Here is an 18,828-nt window from a genome sequence, read left to right as displayed (position 1 = left end):
ATAAAAATAAGTGACGAGAAAAAAACAGACTTCCTACAGACTTTTTGTCAAGATTATACAGACACCGCCTTTTAGGAAAATGGCATCCCTCTACAAGGCTTTTTTCGTGGCGATCAGACGGGTTCATTTGAGGTTATGTAAATTCAGACCATTTTTTAAACTGCTTGTAATTTTAGATAGGTAAGTCAGATCTTGAAAATTCTTAATCCACAAGAAAGGTCTTCTCATATGCTTTCTAAAAATATATAACATGTGAGAGTTTCATGTAAAAAACACCCTTTTTACCATAATTTTAATTTAATAAGAAACAGTTTTTTTAACATAACTTTTTAAATACATGATCAAACTGCATGAATTTAAATAGCAACTTAGGGGACGTTAAGACGGATCGATTAAAACGATTCCGGCCAAAATCGGTTGAGCCTGTGACAAGATATTCCAGTGACATTGATTTGGTACACATGTCTACATACAGCCAAACACACAGACATTTGCTCAGATGGTGATTCTGAGTCGATATGTACAAATGAAGGTAGGTCTAGGAGGTCTAACTAAAAAGTTCGTTTTTCGAGTGATTTTATAGCCTTTCCTCAGTAAAGTGAGGAAGGCAAAAAATCATTTTAGAATAACGTGTTTTTTTTTAATTTTACAGGGTTATTTTATAGAGTGTGACAGTGTTCTACAAAGTTGTATTCTTCACAAATTATCAGAATCTAACAAAAAATTCAATCGTGTGCTTTTGAAAGTATTTTTTTCAGAAAGTTCAGCTAACCTTGCATAAGAATTACCTTTGGAAGATTGTTGTGACTTTTGCATTGCTAGAACCAGACAATTTTTATTTTCAAAAAAACATATTTTTATGAGGAGCGGCAGTATCTAGATTGTTTTTTATTTTAAAAAAATCCCCACATTCATAAAAAGTGATTCTTATGCAAAATTGGCTGAACTTTAAAAAAAACACTTTCAAAAGTACGCGTTTGAGTTTTAGGGTTTAAAAATTTGCATTTAAAATTAAGCATTTTTTCAAAAATAAAAATTGTAAAATTCTGATAACACGTGACAAATACATACAAACCCCTTATGTTTATATATCATAATTTTTGTTTTTGTCTGCTCTTATACTTTGGAGAACATTGTTACACTCTAAACAAAACCCCTGCAAATGTCCAAAATTTGAAATTTAAAAATGAAATTTTATGAACTAAATGAAAAAAACGACTCTTCTGGGTTATCACAAGTCACAAGGTATCGAAAAATTGACCTCGGTTTCGTGATCAGGGACCAAAATTCCCCTTAGAGCAAAGTTTCACCAAAATCGAAGAGGGTCGGGGCAACTTTTTCCAATTTCGTGTGAGTTGGCAATTTCCCGGTGATGAACTCAAATCGAAGTCTATCTACACGGAAAAAAATCTTGTAAGCATATCCGATAACTCTGTTTTCGAATTCATAAACATTGAAATGTTTTCAAAATCGACAACATTTTTCTCGAATTCAATGTAAATGTTTTCAAAATCGACAACACTGTTGTTCGAAATCGGAAAAAAAGTTGACGAGTTTGGAAACATTTCAATGTTTATGAATTCGAAAACATAGAGTTACCAGATATACTTACAAGATTTCTATCCGTGCATGTTTTAAAATTCCCATCAGAAACACTCTCAGGAGCAGGTTTAACATTCCACGAATAATCAAAGCTCGATGAAACAACAAACAATTCATTCCCACTTGCTTTCCCGCGAGTAATTTGTGGCGCAGACGTTTTTCAACAAGCAAAAAAAAAATATGATTTTTTTTTTGGAAAAAACACGCAAATTATGCGATTCAACACCAGACGAATCCGTACCGGCATGCGATTAGAAGGAACTTTGAATTATGAAAAAGCATAAGGCTCTTAAAAAGCATAGTGCATCAGTAGGAGAACATAACTTAATCAGATAAATAAAATAAATTAAACTAATTAATTTCAATCCGTTATAGATCTACCGTCACCAAATTAACGGTTATTTTAAACAATCCCAAACTCACCACTGGTCATTTCAATTCACCACAAACAAAATAAACTATGTAGCGTTAGTGGTTTTTTTTATTGATGTTTTTATCTACAACATCTCTTCTTAACTGTGCAAAAAATAGACTGCATTTCAGTACAGTTTATACATAAGCAAAGTTTAGCCTTTGCACTGTAAATTTCTAACTTTTCTTCCATGAAGAGAGCTCACAGCTAAAAAAGTAGTAATCCAGCTGCGTGTAAAAGGCCTGGGTGTAAAATAAATATTGCTTTATTTTATGCATTTTTATGTAATTTTACACCCTGAAATATGTAGCCCATCAGTATGGGAAACATACTTGACCGAAATGTCAAGCCTATATATGCGTTTATCCTTTCAGTCTACATCGGTCTGATGGCCGAGTGGGCTAAGGCGCCAGTCCTTACTGTTGGTGCTGGGTTTGAATCCCGTCGGTTGCAACTTTTTTTTGTATTTGCAAAAATTGTACATGCAGTGTGTAATATGAGGAGTTTATTTTGACGAAGGTGATGTGCATGCTTTTGCATGCGATTTTACCATCGGATTTTTTGCTGTGTAGAGAGAACATGTGCTTCTTCGCAAAACTTCTGAACCTTGCCAAGTCAGTCTTCAGCGTGATTATTCAAACCCAAAGTTCGGAGGGGGCGCCCACTTGTAAGGATGCAGTTTCCTTCGTCCATTAATGGAGCTTCCTCCCCTCTATAATAGGTTCTCAGGTTTCCCGGAGTGGAGTTTTACGACTACAACGCCAGTTAGTCAAAAGTCCGTTCGGTGTTTTTCCCGGCGGGAAATGTGTGCGAGCTACCTCAACGTCGTTACCAGTAGACCGTAAATTCATTAAATCAGAGAATCTTCAAGAGTTGGTGGTGGGAAGGTGAAAGTTTTAGCGCAATTTATGGTGGTTGCTTTTGAGCTTTTCCTGGAAAGCAGAAAACTTTAAAGACTCATCCGGAAAAGTTGAGCCCCAAATTGGACCAAGTTTCTTCTGGTATAAATTTCGGTGAAGGTGTGCTCAATCAGGTGTGAGTAATTGCTGGCTGGTGAGTTGTAAATTTGGTGGTGGTTTGGGCAAATTTTTTTACGACAAACTAGCCGGGAACGAATTTTCATCAATTGATTGCATCGTTGAATGAACTTTAGCTTTTCCAAGAAGTCGCGTTAAGCTTTCACAGTTAAAGCACCAGGAGCCTCCATTGAACCTTAAAAGAACAGTACACATTTCAATGGAGACGCATGGTACTCAGTGAAATTAAAAATTGATCTTTCTCTAACAACCACCTTTTGTAACAAGTGAACAAAAACATTCTCAAAATGACCTCTTTACTTAGGAAAGCCCCCTTACAATTCAATCTCGTAGCAAAACCCCTAGAACTAGGCACCACCCATATTCTAAACTGTCAGAGGCTGGAAACACACAAAACAAGGAAAAGGACGACCTGTGGAAAATGCTGAACACAACACAATAGCAAAAGACGACGGCCGACAACGGACGATGGCCGTTGCTCAAATTCCTGATCCTGATAGGGTTGGTCGTCTGAACGTTGGAGGAATGCTTGCATAGCAAACAATCAATCCACCGGTTTTTGGGATGAAGCCTAGGAAATGGTCAGTGATGGAAAAATTGATGAAGTTTTATTAATGTCTGATTATTTTTAGAATGTGCTGCAAAAAAAAAACTAAAATAAAATAAATTGAAGTGCTATTTATTATTTTTCAAAAATTCACTGCAAACCCCTTACACTTTAAATTTCGAGATTTTTCAAAATTACACAGAACATTTAAAAGAAAATTGTTCAATCTTGATTTTGCTTTTATTGTCTCCAATTTTTTTATTTCTCTTTAGGCCAACATTATTTCTGCAGGTTTTGTCTCCCCCTCCTTTCAAAAATTCCTCACAAAATCAGGGAACAAATTTATTATTGCCATAAATATAAAATGTTCACTGGAAAAATAAACTTATCAAATCAATTGTTAACTATTTAGAACGCATTGCATAACATTTATCTATGCATATTTATTTAAATAAACCTTGTTGAAGATTTTAGAAACTGTGTACTTTGGGATCAATAAAAAATGATAAAATAGGGAAAAAAAAACCTAAAATTTATTGTTATTTTGCAAATTCGTGATAGCAGCTTAACTGTAAAGATTAATAAAAGCATTTTGTGATATTTTTTGCTAGTTTTGCTTCGAATATTGTGCAATAAATTTTAAGTTTAGACCTCGGCCATAGATAAGTCACAAAAAATATAAATACAATTTGTATCAATTTTACCTCCAAATAACGGAAACAAAAAAAAGTGATAAAAATTTATTTTCCCAAGTTATGATTTCTTTTTTAATAGTGTTTGATTTCTTTTTTCATAATTTAGACCGTTGCTGATACTTTTTGAAGTTTATGTCCCTCAACTTTGGCGAAATTCGAGGGTTACCCTCTTCCCTAAACAATATAAAAAAGAAATTTGAAGCCAACAATTCAGGATTCTTACAAAATACTGTTTTAAAAGGCAATGTACAGCCCAGTTGTTCAGCAATCATTAATTTTAATTACCTTCATCAGGGGTGAGATTGGGTCTTTAAAAAAAAGCAAAAAATTGTACGACCCAATCTCACCCCTGATGAAGGTAATTAAAATATCTAGGAAAAAAAAACTTAAAAAAGCCCAAACATGCTAAATATTTTTATCGACTTAGGAAATGCATTTTCTACTGTTGTAGGTAGATTAGACTTCTTTTTCCATTAAAATTTTGAACCTTTTTGAAAGAATATTTTTGTTCTTTTATTTTTGGGGCCAATAATCATGGGAGGGGCGACATAAACTTTGAAAAATATTTACAGCGCTGCCCACCATTGAAAAAACGGCTAATATCCACTTTTGGCAAAAACGAGATATTAGCACCAGGTGGTAGAGGATGTTCCAACGCATCTTCTGAACCTTGAATTTCACTGAAATAATGTTTAGACTTGGCTGCCGATGCGAAAAACCAAACGGCTAATATGCCACTCTTATGGGAAATTGCCTTGACGGAGATTTTGTGACAAACACTAAAACGCGTTTTTCTCGGAATACTTGATTTGGCATAATAGCCGAATTTTCAATTATGGGCAGAACGGTATTAAATAGAATTTCCAATCGTTTATTTTTTTTTATCTGAAAATTAAAATTTAAAGGATGATTCATGATTTACATCGAAAATCGGTCCAATAGTAAATGAGATATTCTTATCTAGACGCTTTTTGGTTTACAATCAGAAATTATTATTTTTCTTCCAGAGCAAATTTTTAGGAAAGATAATGACTGGGTGGTCAAGCTCGACCATGACTTCAACAGGTTAAAAAAGTAACTTTTTATAAAGAAAAGCATTTCTAGGGTAGACATACATTGAAAACGGTGCACTTTATCAAAAGATAATTTAAATACTATAATTTAAATACTTTTTGATTTCAAATTCGACCAAAAATTCAAAAAAAAAATTGTAATACTGCAACAAGTAGCAAAAAGAAGATTTTGGTTAATCTCGTAAAAATTATTACTTATTGTTACAAGTGCTGATATGTCGTACATTTATCCTACGAGGTTTACCGTGTTGAATAATACAACGAGTGCTGAAAAATCGAAAAGTCAAGTTTTGCAACAAATTTCTTATAATGTTCTGCAATTTAAAAAAAATGCTTTTAAAATGGAATTTTATGAAAAACATCAGTATTTAAAGTAAATTCGCCGTTCAAAACCAAAAAAAAAATGATGAAAAATGTTACTTTTTGATTCTAGTGCTTAAAAGTTCAACATTTCTGCACCCATTTCAGTGTTGAAAAGTAGATGTTTTCAGCACTGGTTTTGAAAGGTATTAATTTTGAATTCTGTTGTTTTTAGTAGAGAAAAGTAGGCCGTTTCGTCACATGAAAAGTTAGTAGTTTCACAATGGAATTTCAAAAATTTTTTTTCACAATGGAATTTCAAAAAAGAATATTTAACCGAGATATGATTTTTAGGAAAAATCGTGTTTAAAAAAATCGAAAACAGTTAAAAATAATGGCTTTGACTTGAAAACGGTGCACCTAATTGAAATTTCACTTAATTACGTATTGATTATTAATTTTATTGTTCATACAAAATTAATAATATAATATTTTCAATAATATTTTGGTCATACTGTAATTTAAAAGAAAAGATGTCCCCAAAAAAATTGGAAAATTAAAATAGTGTTTTTTTAACAATTGAAAAAAATGCAAAAAATTATAATCAACGTACAACTTTGTTTTGTGCATCATTAAAAAAAACAAAGGAAACAGATTTTTGAATTTTAACATATCATTCTTGTATGGACAGCTGCCAATTTTTTTTTTGTAAAAGGATATGGACAAACTGATGATGCAAAACGGCTCCTTTGGGCATACGGAAGGCATCCAAAAAGATTCAGGCAGGATAAGCAATACAAAAAACAATTTTTAAAAAGGCTCAATTTTTCTATCGACTTTTTGATATAAAATCATTTGGCAATATATAGTTATTCAATACATTTAGAAATTCTTGAAGGAAGAAATTAAAAAAAAACCAAAAATACCTATTTTCTTTTACCATACTCTTGCAAAAGATTCAGAAATATTTAAAATAAGACAAACATTTCTTCACAACTCTGCACCACGATTCCGTCCTGTTTGGTGCCTTCCTCGGTCCGGCTTTGCCGGTCCATGAATTATGCATGGAATAGCCTTCACAACCCCATCACTCAGCCGGATCAGACTGGAGCAAAACTAACCATCGGTCCCAAAAAGAGTGCTCTCCATAAAGGCAAAATTTATGGTCCGAAAACCCGGCAACCCCCCCCTGGTTTTCGGAAAATCTTCACCCTGGCCACAGCCACGAAAGGTGGGGCTGGCCCGGGATTAATGAAGTTCTCTGCTTTTCTGATCGGGGGTGAAAACGACAAGCTCAGGTAAATACGCAAAATTTGTCTCTCTATGTGTGTGCGATTTTTCTCAAATGGTGCAAATAACTCCATCCGAAAAATCCTTGAAGCAACATGGGTTGATCGTTTTGGAAAGATATTTACGGTCTCAATCAACCGGTGGATTTTTTTTTTGTTAAGGGAAGGCCTATGTAGATGGTTTTAAACCTTGTAATTCTCAAAATAATCCAGTACACTTGTCAGAACGGTGATTTTGAAACTCTGCCATCTGTTGTCAACAGATAGAAACCCCTAAATGTAGACTACACACTCAAATTCTGTCAGAATGTTTGTTTTCAATTTTGTGTTATTTCTTAAAATTTATTACTAATTTTTCGTACATTGAAAAAAATCTGAAATCTTAGCCATATCATAATGCAAACACTGCCATCTAGCGTTGAAATTTCAAATATTTGCCTGAATGTATATACGATTGTTGTTTCCAAAATAAATTGAATAGATTACCACTTTCTTTCTTCCCACCATAATGGGGCAATCCCAAGCCAGTAAACGTCACCATCACAAAGTACAACAAAGTTCAACAACAATCTCGTGCCAAAAACAGAAGCAATGGTAGCAACATAAAACCAAATGACAAGCTGTTAATCAGCCAGCGTCAGTGTCTGTTTTGGGACGACAAGAAAAAGTACCAGGGATGTCTCTGAGAAGATAGCTCTAGCTATCACCGGGCTAACGAATGGGGCCATTTACCCAGTTAGTGAAACGCGCTCTGAACTGATACTTATCCAGGTCGTTTCCAGGTTGAAGGGCTGACTTTTAGATGGGTGATGGGGGAGGTTAAGAAGGGGAAAGGTGATTCGTTTTTGTGATGAGTTTAGGGAATTTGAATAGATAAGATTGTAGATTTAATTTGGAATAACTGAATTTGTTTGTGTTAAGAGGTAAATCAATTTGAACATTCATTTTCATTATCAAGAAATTGGAAATTGTTTTACATAATTGAACTTTATACCCGATTAAAAAATTAATAGGCATTTTCAATCAACCAAAAATAATTTCAACATATTTCTAAAACTCAATGGAAAGAATACAAATCAAGTATATTTTTTCAAAATATTGCAGAAAAAACGGTTTAAACTTGAAATAAGCAGTTCAAAGACATGTAAAAAAATGTCAAAAGGGTAGTTTTTTGTTATCAGGATTTAAAGGTTTTCAAAATATCTTTGAAATGAGTATTTAACAAGTATTTAATATTAGACAATACTGTTTCAAAATAATGACCATTTCAATGAAATAAAAAAAAAATCATGTCAAACTTTTCTCAATTTCAATAAAACCGACTATCAATTTATTGTTTTTGTAAATCATTTATAGTATGTTGATGATGATCTTGCAACACTGTCAAGAGATACGATAATTTAAGTGAAACTTGTTGATCTTAACAAGGTTGGATGTTTAAAATTTAATGAAAATGTCTTTCCACACATACTCTTTCGTACAATTGAAGTGTTATTCTAAAATCCTTTCCATAGAACTATAACTTTAGATTTACTGGCAACACTTTTTAAGATAATGAGACTTAAAATTAAAATATTACACTATTCGACGTCCAATTAAAAATGACTATCGGGCCTTTTTGCCTTTCTTACTAAAGAAAGGTATAGGTTTTACTTTATGGCTGGACGTCATTTTCATCTTCGTAAATATTACGATTCAGCATGAATCTTCATCGAAAAAATCGTCAAAAAATCACACTGCATCGATTTTCGACGCCTCGTCGCCAAGTCGCCAAGTCGCCAAGTCGACAAGTTGTCAAGTTGAGCTTCGAATACTGGCGCGAGAATGCTGGCGCATATATTTTGTGGCTCGACTTATACTCGTTTTGTAGTAGCTTGTCTACCGATGTTTCCTACAACATGTAAGATATCGTAGCTTTTCGGTTTCTTTTGCCCTGTCCGTTTTTGCATAACTGTCCAATGTTTATGCAAAAACCTTTGTGACATAGGACATTCATCCGGCTACAATCAATTTGTTTCCCGTGCGCTCCTAAAATCGCCTAAATGTAGACTTCATTTTTTCGTGATTTCGTAAGTTTATTTAACAGGGTTCATTGGATTCCAATAGGAGCTTTCTAAGCTTTTCATCGTTTATATCGTTTTCAAAGTTTTCAATGCCGCGGTGTGCGTTGTCACTGACGCATGGGAAGCTTGCTATGCTCGCGTTTGTCATAAACTCTTGTTTGATAAAGAATATGTACGATTACAAATATTCTTTTGGTGAAAATTGCGTTTTTTATTTCTTTTGGAAAGCATATCATTTATAATACTTTGCTTTCATCATTAGACTTTCTTTTGTACTGACGTTATAAATAAACAAAGTCGTTGTTATGAATTTAAAGAAGAAGTTCTACTATTGTTATATTCTTTAGTAAGAAAGGCTCTATCTCATTAAATCGGGTTTTTACATTAAGTTGAATTAGTTTTTGTCTCTAATTGAACGTAAGTACCTGGCAACACTTCGATGAAAAGTTTTTTTTTCGAAAGGACAATATTGTTCGGACGTTATTTAGACCAAACTACATTTTTGGAGCAGCATTACTGCAGCTCAAACTGCAAATGATTTTTATTAGAAATAATTCAAAATTAAGCAAAAATAACTTACAATTAATAGTTTAAATCCAGAACCTCGTAACTGCACCTGACTGGGATTAGTTTTCTCTAGCTAATGTTTGTTTTGGTTTCTGTTTGAAGTTTAAATGTGTCACTTTGCCCTGTCAGAATTCTGCCAGGCCAAAACTTGAATGCAAGTTGGGCACGTCTTGTGTACAAGCCACCGGTGCCAACAAATATTATTTCAAGGAAGGCCCCGATCACCTACAGGTAGAATTGAGAACTTTTTTTAAAGCTAGCTCTTAAAAAAAACAAGGCCGTTGCCAATATTTTTCAATATCAAACTAATGATTGCAGAACATTTGGAATGGTGCAAAAAGTATTTTCAAACATTTTTTTATTCCAATGTTGAAATCATGCCTTGCAAATTATTTATTTTTTTTGTATTCGAAAAATTAATGTATGATAAAAATCGAGAGACATAAGGTCGATTGGACGAATATTTTGTTTTCAAAAATATAATAAACATAGAAGTAGGAATTTTAATTTAATAGAACTGATCATGTTTGAAAGAATGGAAAAGCCCACAAAAAAGAATAAAACAAGCAAGAATTATTTGATAATAAATTGGAAAAACTTACCAATTTTTTAAAGTCAGGCTTTTCTAGAACTGCTTTTTTGAAAGAATGAGAAAACACACAAAAATATTCACCAATGTTTTTTTTAAGATTAAAGTTTATATTAAAGTAAATATCTTAAAATGTTTAAGAAGTCGGACTTTTTTTTGGAACTGCTCATGTTTAGATAAGCTTAGATTACTTTAGAAGAACTGCTCATGTTTGAAAGAATGGAAACACAATAATATTACAACAAGCAAGAGTGGTTCCTTTTAAAGAATGGAAAACTCCGAATAAAAAATTAAGAAGGTTAACTTTTTCGAAAGAACTGATCATGTTTGAAAGAATTGGAAGACTCACATTGTTTAAGGATGGTCAAGAATTGGTTTTTTTTAAAGATTTAAGAAAAAAAATAATCACTATGAATAGTTTCTTCTAAAATAATGAAAAAAAATATAAAAATATATGTGAAAAGTCAGACTGTTTTTTTTAAAGAACTGTTTATGTTTGAAAGAATGGAAAAAACTTACAAAAATATTTCGACAATCAAGAAGAGGTTGTTTTCAAAAATAGAAAAAAAATACAAAATACAAAATGTTACATGTCGGCCTTTAAGTGGCCATATCTCGAGACAGGGTTGCCAGATCTTCAATTTGGATAGTGGATCTGGACATAGTTTACATACATTTAAGTGAGATCCGGCTTCCAAAAAGTACATCAATATCACTTAAGGGGCCATATCTCGAGACAGGGTTGCCAGATCTTCAATGTTTTGGACTCGTTGAAAAGGTCTTTTGATAACCTAACTAACGATGGGTCGGATAGTGGATCTGGACATAGTTTACATACATTTCAGTGAGATCCGGCTTCCAAAAAGTACACCAATATCACTTAGGGGGCAATATCTCGAGACTGGGTTGCCAGATCTTCAATGTTTTGGACTCGTTGGAAAGGTCTTTTGATAACCTAACCAACGATGGGTCGGATAGTGGATCCGGACATAGTTTACATACATTTAAGTGAGATCCGGATATATGTGAAAACACATTTTTTAACATAACTTTTGAACTACTTATCGAAACTTCAATCTGTATAAAACTCGATCTATGGGACCCTAAACCAAGTCGAATGCAACAGGTTTGGGTCAAATCGGTTCAGTCAGTGCCGAGAAACATGAGCTAGTTTGTTGGTCACATACATACATACACACACACACATACACACACACATACACACACACACATACACACAGACATTTGTTCAGTTTTCGATTCTGAGTCGATATGTATACATGAAGGTGGGTCTACGACGTTTTTATACAAAGTTCATTTTTAGAGCAGGATTATAGCCTTACCTCAGTGAGGAAGGCAAAATCTGTCAAATATGTTTAAAAGTCAGACTTTTCCTTTTCATAGAAAAAAACTAGCTCATGAATGAAAGATTGAGATAATTAACAATATTTTTATGGAATAGAAAAACCCTAAAAAATAGTTTGATATTTCTGCTAACAATGGCAGAATGGAAAAACTCACAAAAAATCCGGATTTCGTTTGAAAAAAAAAAAAGGTTACAACAATATTTTAGAAGTATGAGTATCTATAAATATTTCAATAAATGTATTTAATGTAAGAAAATTTACAAAAACATTATAGAATATAATTTAACATTTTCCACTTTCAACCTTTTTGGCATTCGGCCTTTTGTCGCACATCATCGGAAAATCTAAGTTTTTACTAAACAAAATTAAAAAATAATTTTTTTTTGAAATCGCATTTTACATGAAGTAAATAACAACATTTTAGAAATCTTATCTTCATTGTCAACACCATGTTTAAACGAAAATGAAACAATAGTAGTTATGTTTTATAGAAAGAAAAAAAAAATTAAACAATGCGGAACGATCTCTGAAAAAATTATTTCGCCTCAAATGTGAGTAAATTAACATCATTGTCTGACCCACCCGTGTGGATCAATCGGACCGCGCACTGGACTCACAATCCAGAGGTCGACGGTTCGAATCCCGCGGCGGGCGCTCTAAAATTCTTTGTGTAAATATGGGTATTCGGCGCTGTCGCTCCGTGCCATACTTTCATACACTTAGGAGCCCAGGGCGGCGAAGTCCTTGTAGATAAAAAGGAAGACACTAGTGGTTGGTACTAGCAATGGTGGCCGACAGCTATAAAGTCAACTTCGTTTTATGTTTGAAAAAATGGAGATAGTCTCAAAAATATTCCATCATGAATAGTTTGTTTTTAAATAATGGACAAATTCACAAAACATTTAAAAGTAAGTCTTTATTTTTGGAATCCGGAAAATCTCAGGACGTAATATTTGAGCAAACCCTTTTTTGCGGAGCATTTTCTTGTTAAAAAGAGACTGTTATCAAAATCATGGTAGGTAATAGAATATAAAACAATGTGAAACGGTCTCTGACAAAATAATTTCGCCTCAAATGTGAGTAAATTTACATCATTTTCTTTGTGGTAAATTTGCACCATACACTCAAAGTAAAAAGTATCCTTTTTTCAAGTTCACTTGCGTCACCCTTTAAAAGGGTATCGAAAATGTACTGATTTTGACATACCCTTTTAAAAGGGTGACGCCTGGTGAACTTAAAAAAAGGATAGATAGTATTCTTTTTGAGGATTGAAAGTACCTTTTTGAGGGATACTTCTGATGTTGAGTGTATATATACTTTTTTGCTGAGATGCCATTCGCAAAACCGTTTTCCGATTTTGCATAGATTTTTGGATGATAGTTTTACATTTAAATAGTAAAAGAGTGTAAATTTGGAATTTTCATCAATCAGCAAAATATAGTGTCAACTTGAACGATCTGAAATTTATCATGGCATTTTCGAATTCACAACAGCTTATAAGGGAGCGTTCTTTTATTACGTAACGCAAAAAACGGATTTTTTTACCCCCTCCCCACCCTCGTAACAAAATGTCCATACAAATTTCAGAGATTTTTTATGAAGTTTAACAACAGTAATTACACAAAATAAAGAGTAATTTTACTTTTTTTTTTGAGGAAATGAAACAAGTTTTTTAAAGAGTCTTTTTTATTATGTTGTCTTATTTTTCATTTTGTAGTTACGTACACTACAAAAAAGAGTGATTCAGATTGTTTAAATCCAAGATGGCGGCCAAAATGGTAGTGATGAAATAATGAGAAAATGCATTTGGTAATTTAAAAGGCAAACAATCCTTCAAATTTGAGTAAAATGAGTCGCAGAATTTGATATTAAAAGTAAGAAAATAAAAAGAAAAAAACAAGGAAAAACATTTTTTGTGTTCATGATTTGATTTTCCGAAGTCTAATTCAAATCTTCTGATAATCGAACTTAGGATAATCTATCTGGAATTCATATGATATCGTCTATTAATCAATATACATTGTTCAATTAACCTGATAACCCCATAAGCACCATTCACAGCTTTCCACACACACATTCTCACACACTATCAGTAATAATCACCTCGATAATTCCTTCCATCGTGTAACAATCAGTGCCCCGAGGACACCAATCCCACGATTGTGTCCAGGTCCACTTCCGCCAACAACATTCCTGGCCCGCCAGACACGTAGCCCACGTTATTAAGTCACCCAAATCCATGTGTCATTCTCGGCGTTAAACTCCTCCTGCTGCCATTCAAATGGCGATACACTCTCTGAACCACCAGCTCCATTTTGTACGACCTCAAAAAACAACCCTCCCGGGGCCGTTTTCCCCAAATTCACACCTTTTCGATGTTAACACTCACCCCGAACGATCTGTTCAGGGGGAATACAATTTCAAAGGTTGGCAACAACACAATCTGTCAAAACAATGAAAACGTACTTCAAAAATGTAAACAAACAGCGACGAAACGTCAAATTTCACACATTTTGGTTGTTTTGACGGAGAATTTCAACCTCTATTTCACGGTCTTGCCGCAAACCTAACCTCAATGTTTCCCCTTCCTCCTCTTTCAGACAAACACAGTTCCCGGCCACCGCGGCGGGCCTACGGCCGGCTCAGCGTCGAGTCCGACGATGCCCAATCGTTGCGACGTGATCCGGAGCTTAACGACAATCTGATTGATGTGGACGACGATGACGGTGGCGGCGGTCCCGGCACCGATCTGCTGAACCTGAACCACAAAAACAACAATAACAACAACAACAATGTGTTGGTGAAAAATCAAAACAATGCCACGACCACGTTGACCAGCCCGAGCCAAAAGCTGATTAATGGGCGCGGTGTCGTCGTGTACCGGGACCGGGACCTGGACGATGAGGACGAGGATGCGGAGGGGGGAGATTATGGCGGTGGGGAGGACGTGAACCGGAACCAGTCCAACTGCAACGAAACCGACTCGGACCTGGAGCTGGACGCGACCATCAAGGAGCAGCGGCTGGAGGAGCAGGCCATCTCCCGGCTGCAGGCCATGGCCATGGAGGACGAGGATGAGTACGGTGAGTGGGACTTGCAATTTGGGGGTGTTGTTTGGGGTCGCCATTTTGATGAATTTGACAGTTGGACGCCATTTTGATCAAGCTGTCAAAATTATTGTTTACTTCAAATTTGACAACATGAATTTTAGTTAAAAACACAAAATTTCACTAGTTACCTTTCAAAGTGTACTCTAATTTCACCTCCAAAACCGACCTCCTCATTGCATTGATTCAGCTTCACTTCCATTCAACGTGATTTAATCAGAGGTGGCGGTTTTTGGCAAGTGCAAATCTCAGCGTGAGAGCCACATCCGCCGGCCAGGGGCCTGACCGCGACCATTTGTGTTACGTGACCAAAGTGGAGCTCTCGAGTGGGACGAGTCGGTCGTGGAACGCACGTGAATAGTCGGATGGACGCAACCAAAGTTTGCAATTAACAAGGTTGGAATTGAAAACAGGGGATCCGGGATGAAAGCTGGATTAGGGTTTGCTGCAATTTTTCTGTTTAGTTCAGAATCGATTTGGTGAGAAATAAAATTTACAGATTAGATTTGTTAGTCATCTCTGAGCACATTTTGAATTTTAACAATTTGAATTTTTCAATTTGGCAACACTTCTGTTAGATATCGACACTTTATTCAGATTCAGTACCAGATATGACTGTAAAAAAGTGTGGATTTGTTGTTCCTAAGTTTGTTTTAAAAGCACTATCAGAAGATTTAAAAAAATGTCAGACTGGAAGTCAGGTATTGACTACCCTGGCCATTTAGGTCAGCCATGCCAGATATACAGATAAATTTGTATTTTACAGATTTTTCGATCCCAAAAATCACAAAAGTCTGTGTACACAGATTTTTTTAAAATGTTTTATTTCAAAACAATTCAACAATTTAGTAATTGAGTTATGCTTCAATATGATTATAAAGCTTAAATCTGCTGTTAAAAATTCAAAAGTGTCTTCTATGGCTTCGAATTTGACATGATACAGATTTAATACAGATTTATTTTTAAGAAAATGCAAATCTCCCATAAAATAATCTGGCATCTTTGGGTGGATTTATCGATTTTTTCATGAACATGAAAAGGTCATGAAATCATGGAATTTGCAATTAAATTTAAGGAAGGTTATATTGCTGATGTTAATGTTCACAACGATTTTATTAATTTTTATCGGCATGTAAAAAATTGTAAAAAAATGCAGATTTTTTGAAAACCCCTCAACACTGTCGAAAGATGTCGCTTCTACACACTAAAAAATGATTAATTTTGGAAAATTTGGTTAAATGAATGTTACTTTTTCTTTGAGTAAGTTTACCTAAAATGTTGTGTCGAATGTGAAATTCTGAACTGATGGAAATTTCACTAGTTCCCAATGTAAAATTACATTTTTTTTAAAGGAAAATCTGTGGCCATTTACAGTTGTGTAGGAAAAAATTGCAAATCAGTTATTTCGATTTTTTTTTTAAACATCTTTTGCCTTCCTCACTGAGGTAAGGCTATAATCCTGCTTTAAAAATGAACTTTGTATAAAAACGTCGTAGACCCACCTTCATGTATACATATCGACTCAGAATCGAAAACTGAACAAATGTCTGTGTGTATGTGTGTGTGTATGTGTGTGTGTATGTGTGTGTGTATGTATGTATGTGACCAACAAACTAGCTCATGTTTCTCGGCACTGGCTGAACCGATTTGACCCGAACCTGTTGCATTCGACTTTGTTTAGGGTCCCATAGATCGAGTTTTATACAGATTGAAGTTTCGATAAGTAGTTCAAAAGTTATGTTAAAAAATGTGTTTTCACATATATCCGGATCTCACTTAAATGTAAGTAAACTACGTCCGGGTCCATCATCCGACCCATCGTTGGATAGGTTATCAAAAGACCTTTCCAATGAGCCTGAACTGGCAACCCTGTCTCGAGATATGGCCACTTAAGTGACATTTATGTACTTTTTTGAAGCCGGATCTCACTTAAATGTTTGTAAACTATGTCCGGATCAACCATCCCACCAATCGTTGGTTAGGTTATCAAAAGACCTTTCCAACGACTCCAAAACATTGAAGATCTGGCAACCCTGTCTCGAGGTATGGCCACTTAAGTGATATTTATGTACTTTTTTATTCCGGATCTATAAAATAGATGAAATTTTTGTACAATTCCATCGTATCAGCCATTGTTGGTAATAAGTGAGGAAGGCTCCAACCACATAGGTGGATTAAGTTAGTTTTTATATGAAGAATTCGAACACAAATCTGTTGGTATTTGATGAAAATTTGGCAACACTGCTGTTGTCAGATTAAGTATAGAATTTTGGGATTTTTTGGCACATTATGATTCCTGTATACTGTAAAGGGTTCGATAGTTAAATAATAGACCTTTTTGGAGTAATCCCACAATTTTGGCAAACTGGCAACTTAATTGTTTTTTCTTGACTAGGTATTTGTTTTAGAATATCAACATATTCTCAGGTCCGTCTAACTGTAACATAAGATCAACATCAGATTAAAAACATTTCGATGAGACATTATTTTGGAGAAACCGGCAACCCTTATAATCCGATATTTAGTTTCAAATTTTTACATTTTTATTTCAGGTAAAATTACTCAAAAAATAGGTTATATTCAATGAATCAAATGTTAAACATTCCAAAATTTAACATTGTTTAACTGTGCAATGGAATCAAGGATGCACAGATTTGTCTGTGGTTCACAGACATATGAGCTTGTGTCAGACATTTTTTGATGTGCCCAGATTTAAAAAAAAAACTTCATTAAATCCACATTTTGTAAAAATATCAACCGAAACTTATTTTGTCAGTCTTCAAATGCTCAGAAACGCAATTTCTGATGAATTTCTATGACTGTAAATTGATATATTTGAATTTTTAACAAATGCACAGACAAACAGAGACTTTTTTACAGACATTTGAAAAAAAATGTGGCATCCCTGAATGTAATACATCGTTAAATAAGTTTTTCTTCTTTTTTAAACCGGTTAATAAGTTAATAAAATCACAAAGTTTAAATTTTGGATGTGATATATATTTATACTTTATACTTTATATTTCCTCTTATTCGATATAGTTTTACCTCAATGTGTGTGGAATATATGAAACTACACATTAAAAAAAAAAAATTTACATATTCTTAGAGCTAATTTTAAAATTTTGTTGAGACTTTGTCGAACAAGCAACCTTTACAGCTACTTCTGTATGATTTATATAACATTTCATGACAGGACGTAACACCTTACTTTACATCGTTAGATATAAATTTTTAAAACTTTTCCGATGAGTAATTGATTTGAAAAACTGGCAACTTTGTTAAAAATGTCGCCACTTAAGGGATATTTTTTTTATTTTTAAGGCAGGATATTGGATAATTTTGAAACATGCATTTGAAATATCACAGAGGAGATTCTTCCCAAATTCACTCGTTAAAGATTTGGCTTTTGTAAAATATTGATACTTGACCAAAGTTTATTGTCTGATAAACTTAGATGAAAAAAACTTTTGGAACTGCTTTGCTGTACATAAATGGATAATAAAAAAAAAACGTCATTTGAACAGTCACAACTTTTTCAAACTGGCAACCCTTACTTCACATAAGGCTACTTAAGTAAAAATTATTCGATCGTTTCAGGAAAGGAATTAAATCGATTATAATTAATATACGTTTCGGAACAATCTTCCATGCATTTTTAGATAAGAATTTAAAAATATTTTATGTTTTTTGATAACCTGGCAACCCTGTAAAGAAATATGGATACTTAAGTAAGTAAGATTTTAAATTTGTTTATGACATGATATTGGATAACTATCGGATCGTCAAAGTATTCAAACAAGCATTCGAAAGATCTTCGCCCACATAATCATTAATGATCATTGGCAACACTGCCACTGACCTTCTAATCATCAAAGTCCCCTCAGAAAAGTCACAATTTTAAGAAGAAACTGTCAACTCTGCCATGATTTAAGGCTACTTAACTCCGATTTTTTTTCCATACAGGATAGTGTAAATTTTTAATTGAAAAGAATTTCAAAACCGGCTTCCTGTGAATTGCTGGATAAAAATTTATCAATTTGCCGGAGAGACTTTTTTTTTGAAAAACTGGCAACCCTGACAAAAGATATGGGTAATTCTCCGCCAACTCACACAGCAGTTGCCCCGACCCCTTTTCGATTTGCGTGAAACTTTGTCCTAAGGGGTAACTTTTGTCCCT

The 18,828-nt window shown here is 34.1% G+C and overlaps 1 protein-coding gene across 1 annotated transcript in view; it reads left to right on the top strand.

Annotated features, from left to right (window-relative positions):
- LOC120421419 (putative uncharacterized protein DDB_G0274535) overlaps window positions 1-18,828 on the top strand; it is a 99,767-nt gene that overhangs the window by 43,546 nt on the left and 37,393 nt on the right. The window contains exon 2 of the mRNA XM_039584626.2: window positions 14,142-14,624. Coding sequence (XP_039440560.1) covers window positions 14,142-14,624 — 483 coding nt within the window. The remainder of the gene's footprint in view (window positions 1-14,141; window positions 14,625-18,828) is intronic.

Source organism: Culex pipiens, chromosome 1, assembly GCF_016801865.2.
Source record: "Culex pipiens pallens isolate TS chromosome 1, TS_CPP_V2, whole genome shotgun sequence".
NCBI lineage: Eukaryota > Metazoa > Arthropoda > Insecta > Diptera > Culicidae > Culex > Culex pipiens.
Note: the sequence above shows the minus strand (reverse complement) of the source record. Positions and strands in the feature narration are given on the sequence as shown.